Source organism: Carex rostrata, chromosome 27, assembly GCF_964058835.1.
Source record: "Carex rostrata chromosome 27, lpCarRost1.2, whole genome shotgun sequence".
Classification (NCBI taxonomy): Eukaryota; Viridiplantae; Streptophyta; class Magnoliopsida; order Poales; family Cyperaceae; genus Carex; species Carex rostrata.
Window position 1 is genome coordinate 7,042,819 of NC_135944.1, and position 23,830 is coordinate 7,066,648.

General features: G+C 33.0%; 2 protein-coding genes, 1 long non-coding RNA gene and 3 other non-coding genes across 10 annotated transcripts in view; 4 read left to right on the top strand and 2 right to left on the bottom strand.

Annotated features, from left to right (window-relative positions):
- Nucleotides 1–23,830, bottom strand: part of HVA22K (HVA22-like protein K) — a 72,616-nt gene that overhangs the window by 46,652 nt on the left and 2,134 nt on the right. The window contains exons 7-8 of one of the 4 annotated variants that reach the window (XR_013508484.1): nt 23,605–23,677; nt 23,223–23,507 (exon numbers count right to left, since the gene is read on the bottom strand). Coding sequence is in view for 2 of the 4 variants with exons in the window: in XM_078293969.1 (XP_078150095.1) it covers nt 1,853–1,956; nt 9,209–9,281 (177 nt within the window). In the remaining 2 variants the exon portion in view is untranslated. Of the gene's footprint in view, nt 1–1,777; nt 1,957–9,208; nt 9,282–23,175; nt 23,508–23,604; nt 23,678–23,830 lie in introns of those variants that run through there. The other 3 variants (XR_013508483.1, XM_078293969.1, XM_078293968.1) reach the window with 3 other exon arrangements.
- On the top strand, nt 53–182 carry LOC144545399 (small nucleolar RNA snoR83). Its single transcript, XR_013508499.1, has one exon. It is a non-coding gene; the product is annotated as a small nucleolar RNA snoR83 (small nucleolar RNA).
- On the top strand, nt 4,415–4,923 carry LOC144544742 (uncharacterized). Of its 2 annotated transcripts, none has more exons than XR_013508328.1 (2): nt 4,415–4,507; nt 4,599–4,923. It is a non-coding gene; the product is annotated as an uncharacterized LOC144544742 (long non-coding RNA). The 2 variants fall into 2 exon arrangements; XR_013508327.1 differs by having other exon boundaries at nt 4,416–4,507; nt 4,593–4,923.
- Nucleotides 10,108–11,709, bottom strand: LOC144544774 (UPF0481 protein At3g47200-like). The gene is made up of 3 exons (XM_078293332.1): nt 11,461–11,709; nt 10,518–10,949; nt 10,108–10,398 (listed from the first exon to the last, which is right to left on the bottom strand). Exons 1-3 carry the CDS (start codon nt 11,665–11,667, stop codon nt 10,108–10,110), a joined length of 930 nt encoding a protein of 309 aa, XP_078149458.1. The 5' UTR covers nt 11,668–11,709.
- LOC144545397 (small nucleolar RNA snoR83) lies at nt 21,328–21,466 on the top strand. Its single transcript, XR_013508497.1, has one exon. It is a non-coding gene; the product is annotated as a small nucleolar RNA snoR83 (small nucleolar RNA).
- On the top strand, nt 21,537–21,667 carry LOC144545394 (small nucleolar RNA snoR83). Its single transcript, XR_013508494.1, has one exon. It is a non-coding gene; the product is annotated as a small nucleolar RNA snoR83 (small nucleolar RNA).

The following is a 23,830-nucleotide window of genomic DNA, read 5'->3' on the forward strand; positions in this document are numbered from 1 at the left end:
TCACATATACCCCTACCAAAGAACAAAATTGTACTGGTAAAAGGCCTTCATAATCCCAGACTAACACAAATTTATAAAGTTGTTTTTCTGATTCATGGGAGGCCAAAATTGATCTTGGGAAGAATCGCTGATAGCATTTCATGTTTAATTGAGATGCTTCATTAGTATCTACCCTTATATTTATGTTGGATTTTGCTTGAATTTCAGCTGTGATTTGTTTTGATATTTGGCAAATAATATTGTCCCAACCCAACTGTGTTCATTTATATTTTGTGTTGTTAGATATTTCCTTTAATAGTAATTGTTTTTCTATGTTTTTTTTTTTTTTATTTTGTTGAATTGTGGAGTGTTTTCTTTGGTTCTGGTTTTTTGGCACTTTTATGTCATTAATTATATCTTTGGCTTGATAAGTAGTGAAAAACTGAGGAAATGAAAAACAAATTCAAAAAGACTACAATTTATATGAACTGAGGAATTGCAAACATGAAAGTTTTACTGATACAACATCCACTACCAGTTCTCCAATTTTCTACTACTAGAAAGAAATGAAAAATTAAAAGGGAATTACAAAATTTGACAGGCTTTTTACATGAAAGATAAAGAACCATCTCAGGCAACACTCAGTACCACTTCAAAGTGGTAATTCAAACCCTCCACTTTTACCAGATGCTCAGTTCAATGAAGTTACATTATAGCCAACTAATAAAAGGCTCAAGGAACAAAGAGAGATTTTTTATAACCCCTCTCAAAGCTCAACACATTTGATTTTTAAAAAGATCTTTACATAATCCTATTCCTGCCTCAAGACACCAGCATTATTATAATTTTGTTGAATTGTGGAGTGTTTTCTTTGGTTCCGATCTTATCAAATCGGAACTAATTCTTTTTTGTAATTCATCTCTCTTTTTTCAAAAAGTTCAAATAGTCTATCTGAACTTTTAAATATGAACTCTATATAAAAATATACCAGCATACCAAATTTTACTATTTTTAAGAATTGTTTTAATATTATGTTAAATAGGTAGATACTACTGCTTTTGAATCTTTTAGAATTTTCAAATCAAGTGATTTTCTATCTAAAAAGAATAGTAAATAAAGTTCTAAAAAATTGTAAATTTTTGTCTCAAAGTTCATTTTTATATGAAGATTAAGATCGATATAACTCCATAGCGTGGACTGAGAAGGAATTGCAAACACAAATTCAAAAAGACTACAATTTTTATGAATTGAGAAGGAATTGTAAACATGCAAGTTTTCTTATCATAATCAATACATTTTAATCTTAAACTCGTTCAATCCAAGAAAACTGATACAATATCCAGAGCACCAGTTCTCCAAATTTCTACTCTTAGCTACATTCATAAAAAGTAAAATAATAATAACTAAAATAATTGACAGGCTTTTACATGAAAGATTAAAGATATTTCTTATAACCATCCCAAACAATACTCAGTACCAGTTCAAGGTACTCAGTAACAGTGTAATTTAAACCAACCCAATACAATAAAATCTTACTTCTCAAACCTTCTGATAAGCAAGAGTAAATGAAGTTACACTTTAGCCAACTAATTAAAAGGCCTAAGTTAAAAGAGAGAGAGAGAGAGAAGCTTGGTAGCCTCTACCAAGTCATTTTCAAAGAGAGAGAGAGAGAGAGAGAGAGAGAGAGAGAGAGAGAGAGAGAGAGAGAGAAGGAGAACCCATAACCTCCTTTTTTTCTCAGTACATTATAACATCTTTACATACCTTGCCTTAAGTCACCATCAATTAGTTGGAAAGGTGCTCCCCATGACTATGATAAGAGGGGCCTAATTGCAAAATTACAAAATTTCAAGTTTCCAACACAACAAGCAAGTCAATTGTCGTGCTCAGGATCTGAGCCGTCAGTCAACCTCCTGCCCGGTGAATTTTGACCGTTGATTGAACTTTCAGGAGTGGTATCCGACACAATCTCTTTTGCTGTAATTTACAACAAGAAAAATTAGTTATAAAAGCTATGTTGGATTTAATTAATGGTACGCCCGTTATGGGAAACCCAAATTCAATATCCGACCCGTTATGAAAAGATGCCAACCCTTTATGAATAGGTGCATTGGTTTTATATAAACCATTTATATCTCTCTCTCTAATAATAATCAGAAAAAACGTGTGAATAGTAACAACCAAAATTAGAGAGAAAAGATAGAGAGCACCAAGAAGCACTCTGTTAAGGATTAAAGGTTTTAGGTCGTGGAAAACGCAGGGCTTCCGGCTTCGGCTTGTGATTCCTTGCAGAACCAGTGATACTGCTACGCTCGCAAGATCTGCTTCCGCACGAAGATTAACGGAGTTATTTGTAAGTTTTGTCCGTTAATTAACATTGGTATCAGAGCTTTTATAGCATGTATTCGGGTTTTAATATATAACACGGATTGTTCCGAAAATTCGCCTAATTTGAAATTATAAAATTATTTTTTTTCGAAATTATTTTTCTGAAAATTTTGTATAGCAATTTTCAGATTTTTTTTTTGAGAATTTCCGAAAATTAATTTCATGTTTCAGGAAAAACAAAATAATTTGAAATTATAATTTTGTTTAAAAATTATAACGAATTTTCAGATTTAATTTACAATTATTTTTTTTGTAAATTTGATCAATTTAAATACGAATTTTATTTTTTAAAAACGTATTTAATTGTATTCACTGTTTTTGGAGATTTTTTAAATGTATCTTTTGGAGATGCATTGCAAAACAGTGATGTTGTATAGTGGAAATGGGAGATGCAAAGCAAAACCATGCATTTTTAGTTGTTTATGGATCTTATACAACTGATTGGACAATTTTTTGATCCAAATGAATCACAACCGTCCAAAGAACCATTTTGGTTCATGATCGGTGTGTACAATTTTTATACTTCTGGATTGTACAGCATCCATTTCTGGTTCAAGCAGTGCCAATGGATGAGTCCATTACTGTTTGAAATGGAGAGGTTGTATGCATCGGTTCAAACTAAATAGACTTGGTCCATTCCGGGATGGTGAACCGCGAAAAATAAAAGTTTTTCTTGAAGCCGCTGGGGCTAGAACCCATGTCTATTGGGTGGGAGCCAAGTACCCTAACCACTATGCTAGAACAACTTTCTTGTTACCATCTTGATTCTATAAATTAAATATACTACAAAATAGTATAATTCACACTATGGTTTCATTTCCAATGATTATAATCTGAATTTTTTTTTAATTATGCATTATTCATTACAAATGATGTTTAATCCAGTACGGATTTTTTGATAACTAACCCACTACGGTTTCCAAATGCATTATTTATTATGCATCTATTTTTTTTTTTTTGAATTTATGCATCTATTTTTTTTATGAAATTATGCATTATTCTGTATCAATTTTTTTTTATATAATTTAAAATTATATAATTAAATGTATAATTTTCAGTGGGAGTTTTACACAGTGAATAATTAATAGTAATAAAATTTATAGAATTAAATGATGATTGTGAAACTTAGTGATCTTTCGATTTTAATCTATAAGTATTATTATTATTAAATTATTTCACAGTTGTTGTAAAACTAGAATTGTTATGCTAGGTATTAAATAATTTGTATTAAGCCATCAAAACTGTGATATGTCCTAACTTAGTTTAATTGTAAATTCTTAGTGAAATGGCATCTGCATCTAGGAATATTGTGGCAGAACTCAATAAGGGTGAAAAACTGAATAGCGATAATTATGAAATTTGGGCCATGAAAATTCAGTATGTCCTGGAAGAACAAGAGGTTCTTTCGGTCCTGGATCATATTCTAACCGAACCAGAAAAAGGTACAACTGCAAAGCACATTGCTGATAGTGCTGCATATGAGTCCTGGAAAAAGAAGAACTCCATTGCTCGTATTACGTTGCTGAGCAGTATGGATAATGATGTGATGCGTGAGTTTAGGCAACATGAGATTGCAAAAGAGATGTGGCTTGCTTTGAAGCAGAAGTTTGGTGGAACTTTTGTTACAAAACTGAGACAACTCACCATCAAGTTTGACACTTACAAGAAGCGTTCTAATCATAGCATGCGGCAACATCTGAGGGAGATGTCAAATATGATTAGTGAATTGAAGGACGCTGGCCATGTTTTGACTGAAGAGCAACAACTTCAAGCAGTGATTCGTTCACTTCCTCATACTTGGGAACACATGAAGGTGAATCTGACCCACAATGAGAGTATTAAAACTCTCAACGATGCAGCCAGGCATCTGGAACTTGAGGAAGATCGTATTGAGGCATCCAAGCCTCAAGAAACTAAATCTGCTGTGCATTTGGCTGGTTCAAGCTCTCATGGAGGGCAAGGCCAGAAGCGTAAGTCAAATTATGGTCAGAAGGGCAAACAAGAGAAAAAGTATAAGGGGCAAGATCGTGGCAAGGGAAAGGCTTCGCAGAATTTTAAGAAGCATAATAAGGCCAAGATCAAGTGTTTCAATTGTGGCAAGAAGGGTCACTATGCTCGTGAATGCAAAGAGCCCCGCAAGGTACAAATTATAGAAAAACTTTCATATTTTTCATATGTTTCTAGTTCTGTTTTTATTGCTGATTCTCATCCTTTGTGGACTGTAGACTCAGGGGCAACAGACCATGTAGCCAAAGACCGTGATTTGTTTGTGGATTTTCGTCGAATTCCGCAAGGTTCAAAATGGCTTTATGTAGGAAACAACTCTCGTGTACCAGTCAAGGGTATAGGCACATGCAAGTTGGATATGCGTGATGGTCGAACCCTCCTCTTACATGATGTTCTCTTTGCACCTGACATTCGACGAAATCTTGTATCTGTAGTAGTTCTTCTTAGATTTGGATTTACTTTGAACATGTGTGATACTAGTATTAAGTTGTATCTGGATGATGTGTGTTATGGTTATGGATATGTATCGAATGGTTTTATTATTCTGGATGTTATTAATGTGATGACTTCTTATAATACCCATTTTTCTTTATTTACATCATATGCTGCTGAAAATGTTGATGTGAATGTATGGCACATGAGATTAGGCCATATTGGACAGCAACGAATGGATAGATTAGCCAAGGAAGGCATGTTAGGCCAAATTGAAAGGGTTAGTCTACCAACATGTGAAAATTGTTTAAAAGGAAAAATGGCAAGAAAACCATTTGGAACAGGAACCAGGTCTGAATTTCCATTGCAATTAATTCATTCTGACATTTGTGGACCAATGAATGTGAGGGCACGACATGGAGGTAGATACTTTATCACCTTCATTGATGATTATACGCGATATGGTCACGTCTATTTGATATCTCATAAATCTGACGCTCTTGCTTGTTTCACGAAATTTATAACTTTATGTGAAAATCAATTAGACAGAAAGGTTAAGGCCTTAAGAACGGATCGCGGTCGCGAATATTTGTCTGATGAGTTCAAACAAATGTGCGAAGAAAAAGGAATACTAAGGCAACTAACCATGCCATATACTCCACAGCAAAACGGAGTGGCTGAAAGGAGAAATCGGACTCTTTTGGAAATGGTTAGGTCAATGATGGCTCAAGCAAATCTGCCAATTAATTTTTGGGGTGATGCATTATTGACTGCTGCCTATATTCTAAATCGTGTACCTTCTAAATCTGTTTCTTCAACTCCTTACGAACTTTGGACTAATAGAAAACCAGATCTTAGTAATCTGAGACCTTGGGGATGCGCTGCCTTTGTTCATGATTCGTCTCATCAACATGGTAAATTGGGTCCAAGAGGTAAAAAGAGTATATTTATACGATACTCTGAACATTCCAAAGGTTATGTGTTCATTGGTGAACAATCCAGTGGGAGTGTAACAGAATTTGAGTCCCGAGATGTCATTTTCTTAGAAAATGAATTTCCAAGAAAGGGTGAGATAGGTCAGGAATTTTCTCTATATGAAGTAGAGGAGGAGCAAGATGATTTGATTGTTGCAAATCGTTTGGTGCATATTCCTGAACCTCCAACAGTATCTCATCCAAGTGGGAGCAAGTCTGTAGATGATGCTGAGCCAAGTTCAGCACAATCACAAATTAGGCATAGCAATCGTGCTAGAGTCCCTAAACGTCATTTTCCAATCGAAAATGAATCTTACATGATTGTCATGCAAGATGAAGAAGAGCCAAGAAATATTCGAGAGGCTCTCACTTGTCCTGCTAAAGAGAAATGGATGAAAGCAATGGAAGAAGAAATGGAGTCAATGAGATCAAATAGTGTTTGGGAATTAGTTGATCTCCCTGAAGGACGCAAGGCAATTGGGAACAAATGGGTTCTCAAGATTAAACGTCTAGCTGACGGCTCAATTGAGAGGTATAAGGCACGTCTTGTTGCTAAGGGGTATACACAGCAAGAAGGGATAGACTACGAAGAGACTTTCTCTCCTGTTGTAAGATTTACTTCCATACGGTTGATACTAGCTATCGTTGCCAGTTTAGATTTGGAATTGCATCAGATGGATGTTAAAACTGCATTTCTAAATGGCAATCTGGAAGAAGAAATATATATGGAACAACCTGTCGGTTTTGTTGCCGAAGGACAAGAGCACAAAGTGTGCAAATTGTTGAGATCCATTTATGGTCTCAAGCAATCTTCCAGACAATGGTACATTCGGTTTCATCAAGCAATCATATCATTTGATTTCGAAATGATTGATGAAGACCATTGTGTGTATGTCAAAAGATCCAAAGACAAATTTGTGATTCTATCACTTTATGTTGATGACATACTGTTGGCTAGTAACAATAAAGAGTATGTACAAATCATTAAAGAATGGTTATCCTCCAATTTTGATATGAAGGATATGGGTGAAGCAGCATATATTCTTGGAGTGAAGATTGAAAGAGATCGTTCCAAGAAGATGTTAGCTCTATCACAAGAGCATTACATCAAGAAAGTACTTGAAAAGTTTCATATGCAAGACTGTAAACCCATTGATACTCCTATAGCAAAAGGCGAAGGTCTTAGTTTAAGAATGTGTCCAAAGACTCCAGATGAAAAAGCACAAATGGAAAAAGTTCCTTACTCAAGTACTGTTGGCAGCCTCATGTATGCTATGATGTGTACTAGGCCAGATATCAGTTTCGCCGTTGGGATGGTGAGTAGATATCAAGCCAATCCAGGACAGTCCCATTGGAAAGCAGTAAAAAGAATACTTAGATATCTGAAAGGTACTGCGGATTATTCATTGTGTTTTCAAAGAGAAAATCTGCAACTCATAGGTTACGCAGATGCTGATTGGGGAGGAGATTTAGATGAAAGAAAATCTACCTCAGGCTATGTTTTCTTACTTAGTAATGGAGCTATCTCTTGGAGTAGTAAGAAACAGAGTTGCATATCCTTATCCACAATGGAAGCTGAATTTGTAGCATTTTCAGCAGCAGTACAAGAAGCAGTTTGGCTTAAAAGATTTTTGAATCACTTGGGTTTTGGTGAGAATGAAACTAACTCAGTGTTGGTATACAGCGATAGCCAAGCAGCAATCGCTTATACAAAAGATCCCAAGTATCACTCAAAGACCAAACACATTGATACTAAGTATAACTTCGTTAGAGACATGGTGGCGAGAAAGCAAGTTTGCATGCAGTACATATCTACACACAAAATGGTGGCAGATCCTTTTACAAAGGCAATACCTAGAGATGTGTTTATTGGCCATGTGAAATCTCTAGGGTTACGTAGATTGTAGTTATATATATATTTTGATTGAACAGTATATATTATGTATATTTGTATTTGTGGGATAAATGCAATGAATGCTATTTACTTATACATTTATGTTATAATTGTTACAAATTATTTAATACCAATATATTTAGCATAACACATGAGATATAAAATGAAAGGTATGTCAGACAGTTGATTGGCCTTCTCACACAGGCAATCGCTTCTATGTCTTGGTAGGACATAGAAATAAGATTGATTTTAAGCTAGACATGATACAAAATGTGAGAGCAAGTGCTTAAAATATACATCGCCTTGATAAAGAATCAAGATGAGGTCATATGAATATATTATTATGACCGAAGGTGAAATACTCACTATTCACCTTAACTGTCTTATGCCAAGTGGGAGTCCTGTTAGTGAATTTATATGATAAGTAGAGTTGTGGACTCAAGTTAGATATTATGTATATCTGAACTATCACTTGTACGGTATTGGATTTTAAATTAGACATACGCTCCATAAGAAATGGAGAATAATACCGTAACATATGTTTCATACCATATGTGCAATTGACCAACAGGGTAACAGAAGATATGATCTCTTCTTCTTTGTTGTGTGAGACCCGCGAGATAAAAATGATCTCATAGTACTCTTCGATTTTTTACTAAATACTTGAAGTTTCTTTTCAATTAGTTATTTTGGAATGTTACTAATGATCATGTATGATGCGATCTAATGGAACATATCTGAATAACAAATTGATTTGGAATTAAGAGATTCTAGATAAAAGAAAAAGATCATTTGAGTGTTACATTAGGTTATATTCACTGGTGCACCAATTATGTTTATGTAACATAATTGTGAATATATAAGTATGGTTGTATCAATAAATAAAAGAGATCCTGTAATACTTAAAAATGTAATTTAATGATCTGGGGTACTGCATATTTGCTCTACTTAGATGTTGTTATACATACCTAACAGTTGGATAACAACATAGACTCTCAAATTAAGATATGCTGGTCACGGCCTATTTCCTTGTATGAATTTTAACAGAGATTAGAGATTACGTTCTCTTAGTTTATAGCGGGTATCCCATTTTGTGCGAGTGGGAGATGTTGGATTTAATTAATGGTACGCCCGTTATGGGAAACCCAAATTCAATATCCGACCCGTTATGAAAAGATGCCAACCCTTTATGAATAGGTGCATTGGTTTTATATAAACCATTCATATCTCTCTCTCTAATAATAATCAGAAAAAACGTGTGAATAGTAACAACCAAAATTAGAGAGAAAAGATAGAGAGCACCAAGAAGCACTCTGTTAAGGATTGAAGGTTTTAGGTCGTGAAAAACGCAGGGCTTCCGGCTTCGGCTTGTGATTCCTTGCAGAATCAGTGATACTGCTACGCTCGCAAGATCCGCTTCCGCACGAAGATTAACGGAGTTATTTGTAAGTTTTGTCCGTTAATTAACAAGCTAAGAATTAACCTGCTGATTTTTTTTTTAAAAAAGGATAAATAAAGATTTATTAGTCGACACCTGTTGTAGCGCATTTAAAGGCTACAGCCCTGAGAAAATCAATCTCTACTTGGTGGCTGCTGATGAACTTCTTCTGTTAGAGAGAGAGAGAGTTATGTATCTAAGTTTTCGAAAAAAAGGAGAGTTATGTATCAGCTGTCAGAAACAAAGGAAAAGGTATTTCAAAATGCAAAAGATAGTTGAAACTGGATTCGCATCCTCTGAGATATGAGATATCTCAAAATTTGAGTTGATTTGTGAAAAATCCGGACCGTTCAAATCCTTTCTGCACAAATCCCAAAGCACAATAATACTGACTCTGCATTCCGAATGGGCACCAAAAAATAATTGTCAACTTATAGCTGCAGTTTCTCCTTCAAATCTCCTCTCTTTCATATTTTCTTGGTTCCTTTAATTTCAGAAACAAAAGTGTTTGAAAGAAATTGATGGGTAAACCTTTAATTGGTCGAATTTATTTTTTCATTTACTATTTGATCTTGTGATTTGTTGTTTGAGCAATGTATGAGGCCTTCATTAATCCCAGATCAACTTCTTAATAATAGTTTTTCTGTAGAACAGTCATAGATCTCCAATTATAAATTGAAAAAAAAAATATATATATATATATATAATTGCTTCATTTTGCAAATTAAAGAATATATATTTTAGAAGAAAAAAAAAACAGGGAGGTCAACTTGAAGATTTTAAATTGCACAATATCACTAATTATGCATAGCAATGGTAACAATCAATTTGAAACACACATTATAACTGGAGAATATACAAAATATATCACAAAATATACAGAGCAAGGGTAACAAACAATTACAATCATGCACAAATATAACTTGAGAATACAATAATATCAAAATCCATATATGTAGCATGCATATATATATATATATATATTGAGTTGTACATCATTTTCCGAGATGGAAGGTTAAAACGGAGTATAGTGTTTGGACGAAGGTGAGAAAAATAACAAGCGACGCCGCAAGGATGGATAACACCCTCCATGGGTTATGCAAGTACTGGTGCCGTAGACTGGCTCGCCACTTGTTCCTTCTCTTCTCGTAGTAGTTGCTCAACTCAAACCTTACATTGTTGAACACGTCATTAGGGGCGTCGTGTGCTGCCTCCTTTGACAGTTTGTTGAAGAGATCGGCCACGTCCTTGTGACTTGCCAGAGAATTGATGATGATTTTTTTCTTCTGAAAAGCACAATTAATATCAATTATTAATAAGAAAATCAACAAATTAAGTCCAAATTAAAATTAAACCAAAAGATTCTTGTAGTGTTACTTAATTGGGAAGACCAGTATTTATAAACCTGCAACAGCTTGACATCATCTGCAGTGTCGATTAATGCATCCATGAACATGACATATGACATGATGTCATTGCCGGTGCCAACATGGATTTGCTCATACGCAACCATATTTAGAAGGAAATGCTCGGTCCCGTCATGGACTGGGAGGAAAGGAAGTTCGAGCATGCCAGTTTTGGGGTCAAAGTTGATGTTCCTCAGGCTCGCATGATCGCCAACCTTGCACCTGAAGCGGACCCCACTCTCCCAGAGCTCGACCGCATTCTCTATCACTTTAGTCTCGCTGATTGGAGGCGATTTAACTTGACTTGTCGTGTCTTCATGGAGCAAGCTCATGCGGTACAACTCGAGGGGGTGGCTTGCTAGTGTTGACAAATTTGCTTTCAAGTTTTTTCCGCAATAACTTAGCACCAAACCGTTGATATACTCGTCATCCTGCTAAAAATAACTATACAATGTTATTGCTGTATCCTCGTTAATTTCTCTCATGGAAACCAAATAAAACAATGCAAAAACAAAAAATAAAAGTAGATGACTATTTTGAATAGTCTAATTGCTATTTAATACCTGATAATTTGGATTGATAATACTAAAATTAAAATTTTCTACAAAATTAATACAAGATTAATTTGTTCCTCATCAGTAAAGCTTAAAAAGGTCTCCCAAAATTGGCTGCTCTGATCATAAGCAATCATATAATTAAGATATAATTCCATTGCATCATGACGTACTAGTACAGGCGGAGTCAGACTTTCAAACTATGGGTTCAAACATATAAAAAGTTTAATGTGTGGGGGTCAATTTTACGGTGCACATACCATGTAAGAGCACATAAATTTGAAAATGAATGAGGTTAATTGACCCCCATTCTTTCTTACTGGATCCGCACCTGAGTAGTCTTAATTTGGAAATACACACACATAATTTGAATTTGAGTTTAGCTTACGGTTTGTCCAACGTTTTCAACCTCGAGCAGTGCCTTGAGCACCAACAAAGGAAGCTGGTTCTCTAATAAAAGCATGTCTCGTTTTATGTACGGCTTGCGCAAAGGATTCATCCGTGAACTGAAAACAGGATCGTTAGTTGCATAATCATCTGAGTGTTCATTCATGCGTAGCACCTCGATCATGAAGCATCCATCGAGTAACATCATCTTAAGAAACTCATACGGGTTCTCTTTCCACTTTTTATCTAAGCCCTGTCAAAGTCAATTACCAATTTAATTTGCACACATAAAGAACCTTGCAAATTTTGATTATTAATTATTCATAAGATAGGTACTATAAAAGGATCATATATGCCACTAGTGGAAAAACATGAATCAGGATCGGCCTATCTGGATCGGTTATATGAAACAACCGATACTAATACCTATCTGGATCGGTTTTCTGAACAAAACCGATCCTAAAAACTAGTTAGATCGGGTTTTTTAGTCAACCGATCCAAATTTGTGAACTATCAGGATCGGTTGTTCTAAAAAACCGATCCTGATACTATCAGGATCAGTTGTTCTAAAAAACCGATCCTAATAGTTAAACTATTAGGATCGGTTGTTTAGAACAACTGATCCTGATACAATTTTTTTTTCAAAATTGGTTCTGCAAAAAAAAAAAAAAAAATCTGGGTCGGTTTTTTATTAAAAACCGACCCTATTTTTTTTTTTTTTTTTTTTTTTTTTTTTTTTTTTTTTTTTGCAGAAATTTTTTTGAAAAAAAAAATTGTATCAGGATCGGTTTTATTGCTAAAAACCGATCCTGATAGTATCTGGATCGGTTTTTAGCAATAAAACCGATCCTGATAGTATCTGGATCGGTTTTTAGCAATAAAACCGATCCAGATAGTTTTTTTCTTTTATTTGGAAAATCTTTTCATATGGTTATGTTTAAATAAATATAAAAAATTACATATTAGAAATATAAGTTAATTATTTAATAGAAATTTTAGAAAGCGTGCATTTTTTTTTCTCAATCCAAAATTAATGCATGTATCTAATAATCATGACTCATGAGAGATGAACCATATATATTATACGAGTAAGGCTGGGTGCTATGGATAGCATAGAGGCCTCTATGCTACGGCTCAATATTTCATATTTTAAAATCCAAACGGTCGATCCGAACCGTTCATCTTATTCTCCATATTAATATCTGCTTGGAGACCAAATTTTACATTTTTATGAAATTGTTTACTATTTATTAAGTATTTTACAAAATTGTTGATCCAACGGTGGCGGCACAAAACAGTAAAACCGTTGGATTAGCGATTTTCAAAGTGGCTTAATAAATAGTAAAAAAATTCAGAAAATTATAAAATTTGGTCTCCAAGCAGATATTAATATGGAGAATAAGATGAACGGTTCGGATCGACCGTTTGGATTTTAAAAACTTGAATATTGAGCCGTAGCATAGAGGCCTATATGCTATCCATAGCACCCCAGCCTTACTCATATTATACTTACCACTATATGTATATGAGGCTTACATCATTTGTCATATATATATATATATATATATATATATATATATACATTAATTAAAAAAAATGTAAAAGTTTATTGTCTTATTATTAATGATATTTGAGAATCTTAAAGTCATTTTGGTCGTTCTTTTGACGACCAATAACAATTCTAGTATAAAGAGCAACAATATTGGTCTTTGCAAATCTGATCATTTCAAACCGGTCAAAATATACATAGAAATTAATGAATTTGACATTGGTCGTCAATTGTTATAAATCAGAGAGAATCTCCTACATAAAAATCATATAAATAGCCATTGTTAATTTATTAACCCGATAACTGTTGTTTTAATAAGAAAGTTTCTTCCATAAATTATTATTGTAATTATACATATACCACAATATATATCTAAAGATAATCAAATTAAACATATAGCTGAAAAAAAAAAATCCCCTTCCTTCATTTTATTTAAGTGTTGAAATGGAAAATAAAATATATTATATGGCACAAGTCATTGATGCATAACCATATGAAAAGAAAATATATTATATGCACAAGTCATTTGAAAATTAAATCAAATTTTTATTAAATAATTAACTTATATTTCTAATATGTAATTTTTTATATTTATTTAAACATAACCATATGAAAAGATTTTCCAAATAAAAGAAAAAAACTATCTGGATCGGTTTTATTGCTAAAAACCGATCCAGATACTATCAGGATCGGTTTTTAGCAATAAAACCGATCCTGATACAATTTTTTTTTTTCAAAAAAATTTCTGCAAAAAAAAAAAAAAAAAAAAAAAAAAAAAAAATCAGGGTCGGTTTTTAATAAAAAACCGATCCTAATAGTATTAGGATCGGTTTTTTATTAAAAACCGACCCTGATTTTTTTTTTTTTTTTTTTTTTTTTTTTTTTTTTTGCAGAAATTTTTTTGAAAAAAAAAAAATTGTATCAGGATCGGTTTTTTATAATAAAAAACCGATCCTGATACTATTTTTTTTTCAAAAAAATTAGTATCAGGATCGGTTTTTTTATAAAAACCGATCCTGATACTATTAGGATCGGTTCTTTATAAACAACCGATCCTAATGATAACTTTCTATATAACCAGCTTAGCTAGGGTTCTTCTTATTTTCATTTCGCGCCTCTCATTTTCAATTTAGCGTCTCTGTCTCTGTCTCCGTATCTCCCTCTCAAATCCTCAGTACTCTCTCTCTCTGTCTCCGTCTCTCTCTCTCCTCCGTGTGTCTCTCTATCTTTCTCTCCGTCTCTTCCTCTCAAATCCGAGCATCTCGCACCTCCGGCTCAATTGTGCCAATTTTTTATTTTTTTTATTGTTTCAAAAATGAATTAATGGTGTTTATATATTGTTTTACAGTTTTGAGGACATCTCTCTCAAGTTACTTAATCATCCGGCCGATCAACTATCATGGTATTAGCTTTATCTAATTTTCTCATTATTATACTTTTAAAACACATTTTTTTGTATTTTTTATTGGAAAATGTTTTTCTATCTAATTGTTACCTTTGTTTTTGTTTTTAGGATTTTTTTTAATCTCAAGTGATGTGATTGCAAAAGAGGTAATTATTGATTTTTTTATTGTTGTGCTTTACATTAATTGCATAATTGTGTATATTGCATAAATGTGTGTTAATTGAAGAAATAGCCCAATTAGTCACTTGTATGTTTGTTAATTAATTTTTTTTTTGGATTTAAATTTCTTGTTATAATATGCAATGCTTCACAAAACTTTGTATGAAATACATGAATTTTTTGTAATAGTTTAAGATGTGTATGATAATTAATTTAGAATGTGTATATGATATTTAATTGATTATTGCTTCTTACTGTGCAAAAAAAAAAAATTTAGGATGCTGGCCAGCAAAATATATATGGAAGCTGGTCAAATAAATAAAAATATTTTTTTTAGCCTCAATAAAACATCAGGATCGGTTTTATATAAAAACCGATCTTGATAGTACGTATCAAGATCGGTTTTTATTCAAAAACCGATCTAGATATGTAATTTAAAAAAAAAAAATCGAAAATACTATCAAGATCGGTTTTTATATAAAAACCGATCTTGATATGTAATTTTTAATTAAAAAAAAATTCGAAAAAAATATCAAGATCGGTTTTTATATAAAAACCGATCTTGATAGTACTATCAGGATCGGTTTTTAGCAATAAAACCGATCCTGATACAATTTAAAAAAAAAAAAAAAAAAAAAAAAAAAAAAAAAAATCAAGGTCGGTTTTTAATAAAAAACCGATCCTAATACTATTAGGGTCGGTTTTTTATTAAAAACCGACCCTGATTTTTTTTTTTTTTTTTTTTTTTTTGCAGAAATTTTTTTGAAAAAAAAAAATTTGTATCAGGATCGGTTTTTTTATAAAAACCGATCTTGATAGTACGTATCTGGATCGGTTCTTAGTCAAAAACCGATCTAGATAACAACTATTAAGATCGGTTTTGTTAAAAAACCGATCCTAATAGTTTCTATTTGGATCGGTTCTTTAAAAAATATAAAACCGATCCTGATAGTATCAGTATCGCCTTCAACAGGATCGGTTGGATTCCGATACTGATATGTGTATATAACCGATCCTGATTCCATATTTTCCACTAGTGTGCGTGCCTGGTATGAATCTTGTAATTGTTTCAAAATTGATCGGAGCCTGCTTACAAAGGGTTCGGATTGCTTCCCTGCTCGGTTCAGGAAATGCGCAAGAGCTCGGTGCTTGGCCACTTCGGTTGCCTTTAGGAACTCTGAACCGTGGTGGAATGGTCCAAAAGATATCACCTATATATTTCAAAATATGAAACTCTAGATTCATTTTGTATATATACTTTGAGATATTATATATAAGCTGTATAATGAGGTGAACCTGAGGTGTAAATGCATTCGGATTGTGAGACCTGGCGAAGTTGGTTACACGGTAGATCGATGGTTTATTCCAAGCTGCCTCTTCTTTAGAGATGTCAACCTTGTTGATATATAAAGAGCAAAAACAGTTTAGTTACTTTAATACATACATCATGCTGATTTCCTGCTTTTTAGTATATACTTATATTATTTAATATGAACTATATTTATAATTAGCTAGCTACAACTTTGATTATTTTAAAAAATAGCATGAGGAATTAATTAATTGGATTATAAAATTGTAATAGATGTTAATTTGAACCTCCTTGGCAGCAGCATCCATGTCAATGACCCACTCAAAGAAATCAGGTGGAAGTGTGTCGATACATATCTCTGGTCCATCCATTGATGCTTGTGTCTTGAGAGAAGAGACCATGCTTGCAAATTAATTATATGATCAATATACTTCCTTAGCACACACACACATTGATGGTTAAGAGAGGTAGACCCATGGCAAGTGTGATAAATATGTTAGAGATGAAGACTTAAAAGAAGCATTGCATAGTTGCCTTGCTTTGGAGACAAGGGAAGAATGAATGCTTTTAATTTATATATATATACTTAACACTTTACTCATGATATAATAATTTCTTTTTATGAGGGAACAAGTACAACAGAGAAGGAACTCAAAAGAGAAAGTAAAAAAAAAAGTTAAAAGTAAAAAAATGGTCAATTGACCAGCATTGGTTCCTCTATTATTGTTGACCAGGAAGGATGACGAGAGCATGGCATTTTCGCTATTTTGTATGAGAACTGGAGAGTCCAGTCCGGACTCATTAGAGGTGTTGTTATTATGTGACCAGATGGAAGAGATGTTGGGATTTCTCAAGCCGTCCATTTATTTCTCTCTCAAATATTATGCCAATTATCTAATTCATAAAAGAAAATTAATATTGTATATGGAAAATATAGAGAAAAATGTTCACAAATAAATTTTCCTAAAAAGTAGAAGAGTATGGGTATATTTGGTACTTCTAATATTGAAAAAAATGAAACACCATTGATATGATTTGCTACATATCTTGAGTGTTATGTTTTTTTTTTTATTGATAAATACTATAAACCCACATGCTATACCCATTAAGATATCAAAATAAACAATTAATTCACATAATAGAGGTTGCATGTACAACCTAATTACAAAGATATAAAAAGTTCAAAACCCTTGATGCATGTAGTGATCATATTTACAACCTAATTACAAAGATATGGAATTAAAATTTATATTAACTGCATAATCATCTCAGTTAGTTTTTTTGAGGCACAAGGACAACCGTATCGTACAAGGGGTTGGTACGTTGTCTTCGGTACCTTAGAACTATATACAAGATATATAAAAACAAAAATAAAAAAAAAGGAAAAAAGAAAAAGCAAAGATAGCAATACCTTGGAGGTTTGAGGAGCCGCTTGACTTGAAAAAAAATATATATATTGTAATATACTGAAAGGGAAAAGGATTTGAGAGGGAATATATATAGAGAGCTGAGAGAGAGGTGACATATAAAAGTATATATCGTAATTATATAGAACAAAATTAGCTAAGGGTGATTTTAGAAGAATCTAAAAATGGCTATTCTTTATTGGTATCTATATCAGTAGCACCGTTGACATCATGATATTTCTCTAGAATTAATTTAATGATAGGTATTAACTACACCATTTTTCTCAGCTGCAATTTTCACATTGGCCTGAAAAATATGGTGGTCAATTTGAATATTTTAAATTTGCAGAATATCACTGATTATGTATAGCAAGGGTGACAGTAAACACACACATAATTACAAAATAATACAAAAATATCACAAAACATATAGAGCAAGGTTGATTATTCATACAATATAACTTAATTACTCATACAATATAATATCAATTAATCAATTACAAGCACACACATAACTTAATTACTCATACAATATAATATCAAAATCCATATAGCATGCATAAGAGGCAATTATATATAATGATGATTGATCGATCGATCGATCGTTTGAGTTTTACATCATTTTCCGAGATGGAAGGTTAAAACAGAGTATAGCATTTGGATGAAGGAGAGCAAAATAACAAGCAACGCCGCAACAAGGGAAAGCACCTTCCATGGGCTATGCAAGTACTGATGCCGTAGATTGGCCAGCCACCTGTTCCCTTTATTCTCGTAGTACTCGCTCAACTGAGACCTTACATCATTGAGCGCATCATTTGGATCGTGTGCCGCCTCCTTTGGCAGTCTATTGAAGAGTTCGGCCACGTGCTTGTGACTTCCTATAGAATTGGTGATGATTTTTTTCCTCTGTGGAGCACAATCAATCAATAATATAATTAAGACAGTTAACTACAAGAATTGGTTTTACAAGCAAGAATAAACTTGCATAACAATGTCGGTTCCATCACGGATATATACTACCGTCAGTAATAACAATATCTTCGGAAATAGCAATTTATATGGTGATATCCTTGGCAATGTTCATTTCTTATCCTTGCGAATAAAGAAGATTCTTGTAGTTAACAAATTTTACAATATTGATTAATTAAACAGAAATAATTCATTCTTATTAATTAATTGAAATGATCATAATTAAGTAGTTATATATATATATAGAGAGAGAGAGAGAGAGAGAGATGGGCTATGGTGCATTCCAATGTATGGCCTCTTTTGTACATTGGATTATAAATCACCGGATTTATAGTCTAAATAACCGATTCAAACCGTTAATCTTGTTCTTCATATTAATATGTATTTGGAGACCAAATTTTACTATTTTTTTAGATTTATTAAAAATTGTTGCTTTTTTATGGTCCAGATTTGTTTGAAAAAAACGATTTTCAATAAATCTAAAAAATAATAAAAATTAAAAAAAAAAGTAAAATTTGGTTTCCAAACACATATTAATATGGAGAACAAGATGAACGGTTTGGATCGGTCATTTGAACTTTGAATCCGATGATTTATAATTCAATGTACAAAAGAGTCTATACATTGCAATGCACCATAGCCCATCTCTCTCTATATATATATATATATATATATATATTTATACCTGCAACAGCTTGACATCATCTGCTGTTTTAATCAATGCATCCATGAACATGACGTATGAAGTGATCGCATTGCCGACGCCGACATGGATTTGCTCATACGCAACCATATTTAGAAGGAAATGCTCAGTCGCGTCATAGACTGGGAGGATAGGAAGTTTGAGCTTGCCGGTTCTGCGGTCAAAGTTGATGTCCATCAGGCTCTTGCAATTGTAATTGGCCTTGAAACGGACCCCACTCTCTCTAAGTTCGACCGCATTCTCTATCACTATAGTCTTGTTGATTCGAGGTGATTTAACTTCAACTATCGTGTCTTCGTGGAGCAGGCTCATTCGGTACAACTCGAGGGGGTGTCTTGCTAGCCTTGACAAATTTGCTTTCAAGGTTTCATGATCAGTACAATAACTTTCCACCAAATTGTTGATGTACTTGTCATCCTGCCAGAAAAAAAGCAATAACTATACAATGCTATTGATGTATCTTGGTTAATTACTCTCATGAAAACTCAATTTATTACATAAAAACCAATTAAAAATATTAAAAAAAAACTAATGAAAACCATATAAAACAATGTGTGAACCCGATATAGTTTGGATCCGCCTCAGAGCTACATAATTTAAGTGAAAATACACACACATATATTATACATATATGCTTGACAAATGACAAAAAAAACTATATATATATCAAATTGAGTTTAGCTTACGATTGGTCCACAGCTTTCAACCTCGAGCAGTGCCTTGAGCACCAACAGAGGAAGCTGGTTCTCTAATAAAAGCATGTCTCGTTTTATGTACGGCTTGCGTAAATGATTCATCCGTAAACTAAAAACAGGATCGTTAGTTGCGTAATCATTTGAGCGTTCATTCATGCGTAGCACCTCGATCATGAAGCATCCATCAAGTAACATCATCTCAAGAAACTCATCCGGGTTGTCTATCCACTTTTTTTCTAGGCCCTGTCAAAGTCAATTACCAATTTAATTTGCACACATAAAAAACCTTGCAAATTTTGATTATTAATTATTCATAAGATAGGTACTATAAAAGGAGCATATATGCGTGCCTTGTATGAATCTTGTAATTGTTTCAAAATTGATCTGAGCCTGCTTACAAAGGGTTCCCGTCCCTTTGCTGATCGGTGCAAGACATGCTTGAGAGCTCTGTGCTTGGCCTCTTCTGTTGCCTTTAGAGACTCTGAACCGTGGTGGAATGGCCCGAAAGATATAACCTTTATATTTCAAAATATGAAACTCTAGATTCATTTTGTATATATATATACTTTGAGATATTATATATAAGCTGTATAATGAGGTGAACCTGAGGTGTAAATGCATTCGGATTGTGAGACCTGGCGAAGTTGGTTACAAGGTAGATGGATGGTTTATTCCAATCTGCCTCTTCTTTAGAGATGTCAACCTTGTTGATAAATAAAGAGCAAAAACAGTTTAGTTACTTTAATACATACATCATGCTGATTTCCTGCTTTTTAGTATATACTTGTATTATTTAATATGAACTATATTTATAATTAGCTTGCTAGAACTTTGATTATTTAAAAAATAGCATGAGGAATTAATTAATTGGATTATAAAATAGTAATAGATGTTAATTTGAACCTTGTTGTCAGCGGCATCCAAGTGATCAATACATGATATCTCTAATCCATCCATTGATGCTTGTGTCTCGAGAGAAGAGGCCATGCATGCAAATTAATTATATGATCAATATACTTCATTAACATATATATATATACACATTGATGGTTAAGAGAGGTAGACCCATGGCACAAGTGTGATAAATATGTTAGAGATGAAGACTTAAATTAAGAAGCAATGCATAGTTGCCTTGCTTTGGAGACAAGGGAAGAATGAATGCTTTTTATTTATTTATATATATATATATACTTAACACTTTACTCATGATATAATTTCTTTTTATGAGGGAACAAGTACAACAGAGAAGGAACTCAAAACAGAAAGCTGCCTACAATGATTTATTCTTCGTTTGAAAAAGCAAAAAATTAAAATTAAAAAGTAAAAAATGGGGCCAGGGCCCAAACCCAACCCATCCGGCCCAAAAGCCCATTTCTTTCTCATCTCTCTCTAATAGAAATAGACATGGAAATAGAAATAGAAACCCTTCCTCGCTGCAGCCGCAGTCTCTCCTTCAAATCTCCTCTCCATCTCTTCTCTTTCATAATTTCTTGGTTCCTTTAATTTCAGAAACAATAGTGTTTGAAAGAAATTGATGGGTAAACCTTTAATTGGTGGGATTGATTTTGTTTCATTTACTATTTGAATTTGTGATTTGCATGACTCCTGTTCTTACTCAAAAAAATATATATATTTGTGATTTGTTGGTTGAGAAATGTATGAGGCCTTCATTAATCCCAGATCAACTTCTTAATAGTAGTTTTTCTGATTCATAGAAGGCCAATACAAAATTTGGGATCTTTCGCTGATAACACCTTTTTTTTTTTGTTAAAAATCAATGAAGGTGTTTCGTTAGTATCTTCCCTTACATTTTATTAGTTGGGTTTTTTTTCACATATACCCCTACCAAAGAACCAAATTGTACTGGTAAAAGGCCTTCGTAATCCCAGACTAACCAAAATTAAAAAAAAGTTGTTTTTCTGATTCATGGGAGGCCAAAATTGATTTTGGGGAGAATCGCTGATAGCATTTCATGTTTATTGAGATGCTTCATTAGTATCTTCCCTTATATTTATGTTTGATTTGCTTGAATTTCAGCTGAGATTTGTTTGATTTTTGCCAAATAATATTGACCCAACTCTGTGTTCATTTATATTTTGTGTTGTTCAATATTTCCTTTAATAGTAATTGTTTTTCTATGTTGTTTTATTTAAATTGTTGAATTGTGAAGTGTTTTCTTATCTCACTAATTATATATTTGGCTTGATGAGTTGTGAAGAAACTGAGGAAATAAAAAACAAATTCAAAAAGACTACAATTTATTTGAACTGAGGAATTGCAAACATGCAAGTTTTACTGATACAACATCCAGTACCAGTTCTCCAATTTTCTACTACTAGAAAGAAATGAAAAATTAAAAGGGAATTACAAAATTTGACAGGCTTTTTACATGAAAGATAAAGAACCATCTCAGGCAACACTCAGTAGTCAGTACCAGTTCAAAGTGGTAATTCAAACCCTCCACTTTTACCAGATGCTCAGTGACAGTGTAATTTAAACCAAGAGTCAATGAAGTTACAATATAGCCAACTAATTAAAAGGCTCAAGGAACAAAGAGAGATTTTTTATAACCCCTCTCAAGGCTCAACACATTTGATTTCTAAAAAGATCTTTACATAATCCTATTCCTGCCTCAAGACGCCAGCATTATTCTAATTTTGTTGAATTGTGGAGTGTTTTCTTTGGTTCTGGTTTTAATCATAGTTATTATAAGAATAGACAAGTAAGACAACTGATTAACTAAATCAGGTGGTAAGTGTTATCAAATCGGAACTAATTCTTGTTTGTAATTCATATATCTATTTTCAAAAAGTTCAAATAGTTAATCCAAACTTTTAAACATGAACTCCATATAAAAATAAAAATATACTAGCAGACCAAATTTTACAATTTTTAAGAATTGTTTTAATATTATGTTAGATAGGTAGATACTACTGCTTTTGAATCTTTTTGAATTGAAGTTCAAATCAAGTGATTTTCTATCTTAAAAAAATAGTAAATAAAGTTAAAATAGTAAATTTTGGTCTGAAAGTTCATTTTTATATGAAGATTAAGATCGATACAACTCCATAGAGTGGACTGAGAAGGAATTGCAAACACAAATTCAAAAAGACTACAATTTATATGAATTGAGAAGGAATTGTAAACATGCAAGTTTTCTTCATCATAATCAATACATTTTAATCTTAAACTCGTTCAATCCAAGAAAACTGATACAATATCCAGAGCACCAGTTCTCCAAATTTCTACTCTTAGCTACATTCATAAAAAGTAAAATAATAATAACTAAAATAATTGACAGGCTTTTACATGAAAGATTAAAGATATTTCTTGTAACCATCCCAAGCAATACTCAGTAGTCAGTACCAGTTAAAGGTACTCAGTAACAGTGTAATTTAAACCAACCCAATACAATAAAATCTTCTCAAACCTTAGTAAATGAAGTTACACTTTAGCCAACTAATGAAAAGGCCTAAGTTAAAAAAACAAAAAAAAACAAAAAACAAAACAGAGAGAGAGAGAGAGAGGAGAACCCATAACCTCCTTTTTTCTCAGTACATTATAACACCTCTCAACACATTGATTTTTATAAAGATCTTTACATACCTTGCCTTAAGTCACCATCAATTAGTTGGAATAAACTAACTGGTATATTAAAATCAAGTCAAGAAAGGTGCTCCCCGTGACTACGATAGGAGGGGCCTAAGTGCAAAATTACAAAATTTCAAGTTTTCAACACAAGAAGCAAGTCAATTATCGTGCTCAGGATCTGAGCCGTCAGTCAACCTCCTGCCCGGTGAATTTTGACCGTTGATTGAACTTTCAGGAGTGGTATCCGACACAATCTCCTTTGCTGTAATTTACAACAAGAAAAATTAGTTATAAAAGCAAAGAATTAACCTGCTGATTTTTTTTTAAAAAAGGATAAATAAAGGTTTATTAGTTGACACCTGTCTTAGCGCATTTAAAGGCTACAGCCCTGAGAAAATCAATCTCTACTTGGTGGCTGCTGATGAACTTGTTCTGTTAGAGAGAGAGAGAGAGAGTGTTATGTATCTAAGTTTTCGGAAAAAAAAAAAAGAGAGTTATGTATCAGCTGTCAGAAACAAAAGAAAAGGTATTTCAAAATGCAAAAGATAGTTGAAACTGGATTTGTATCCTCTGAGATATGAGATA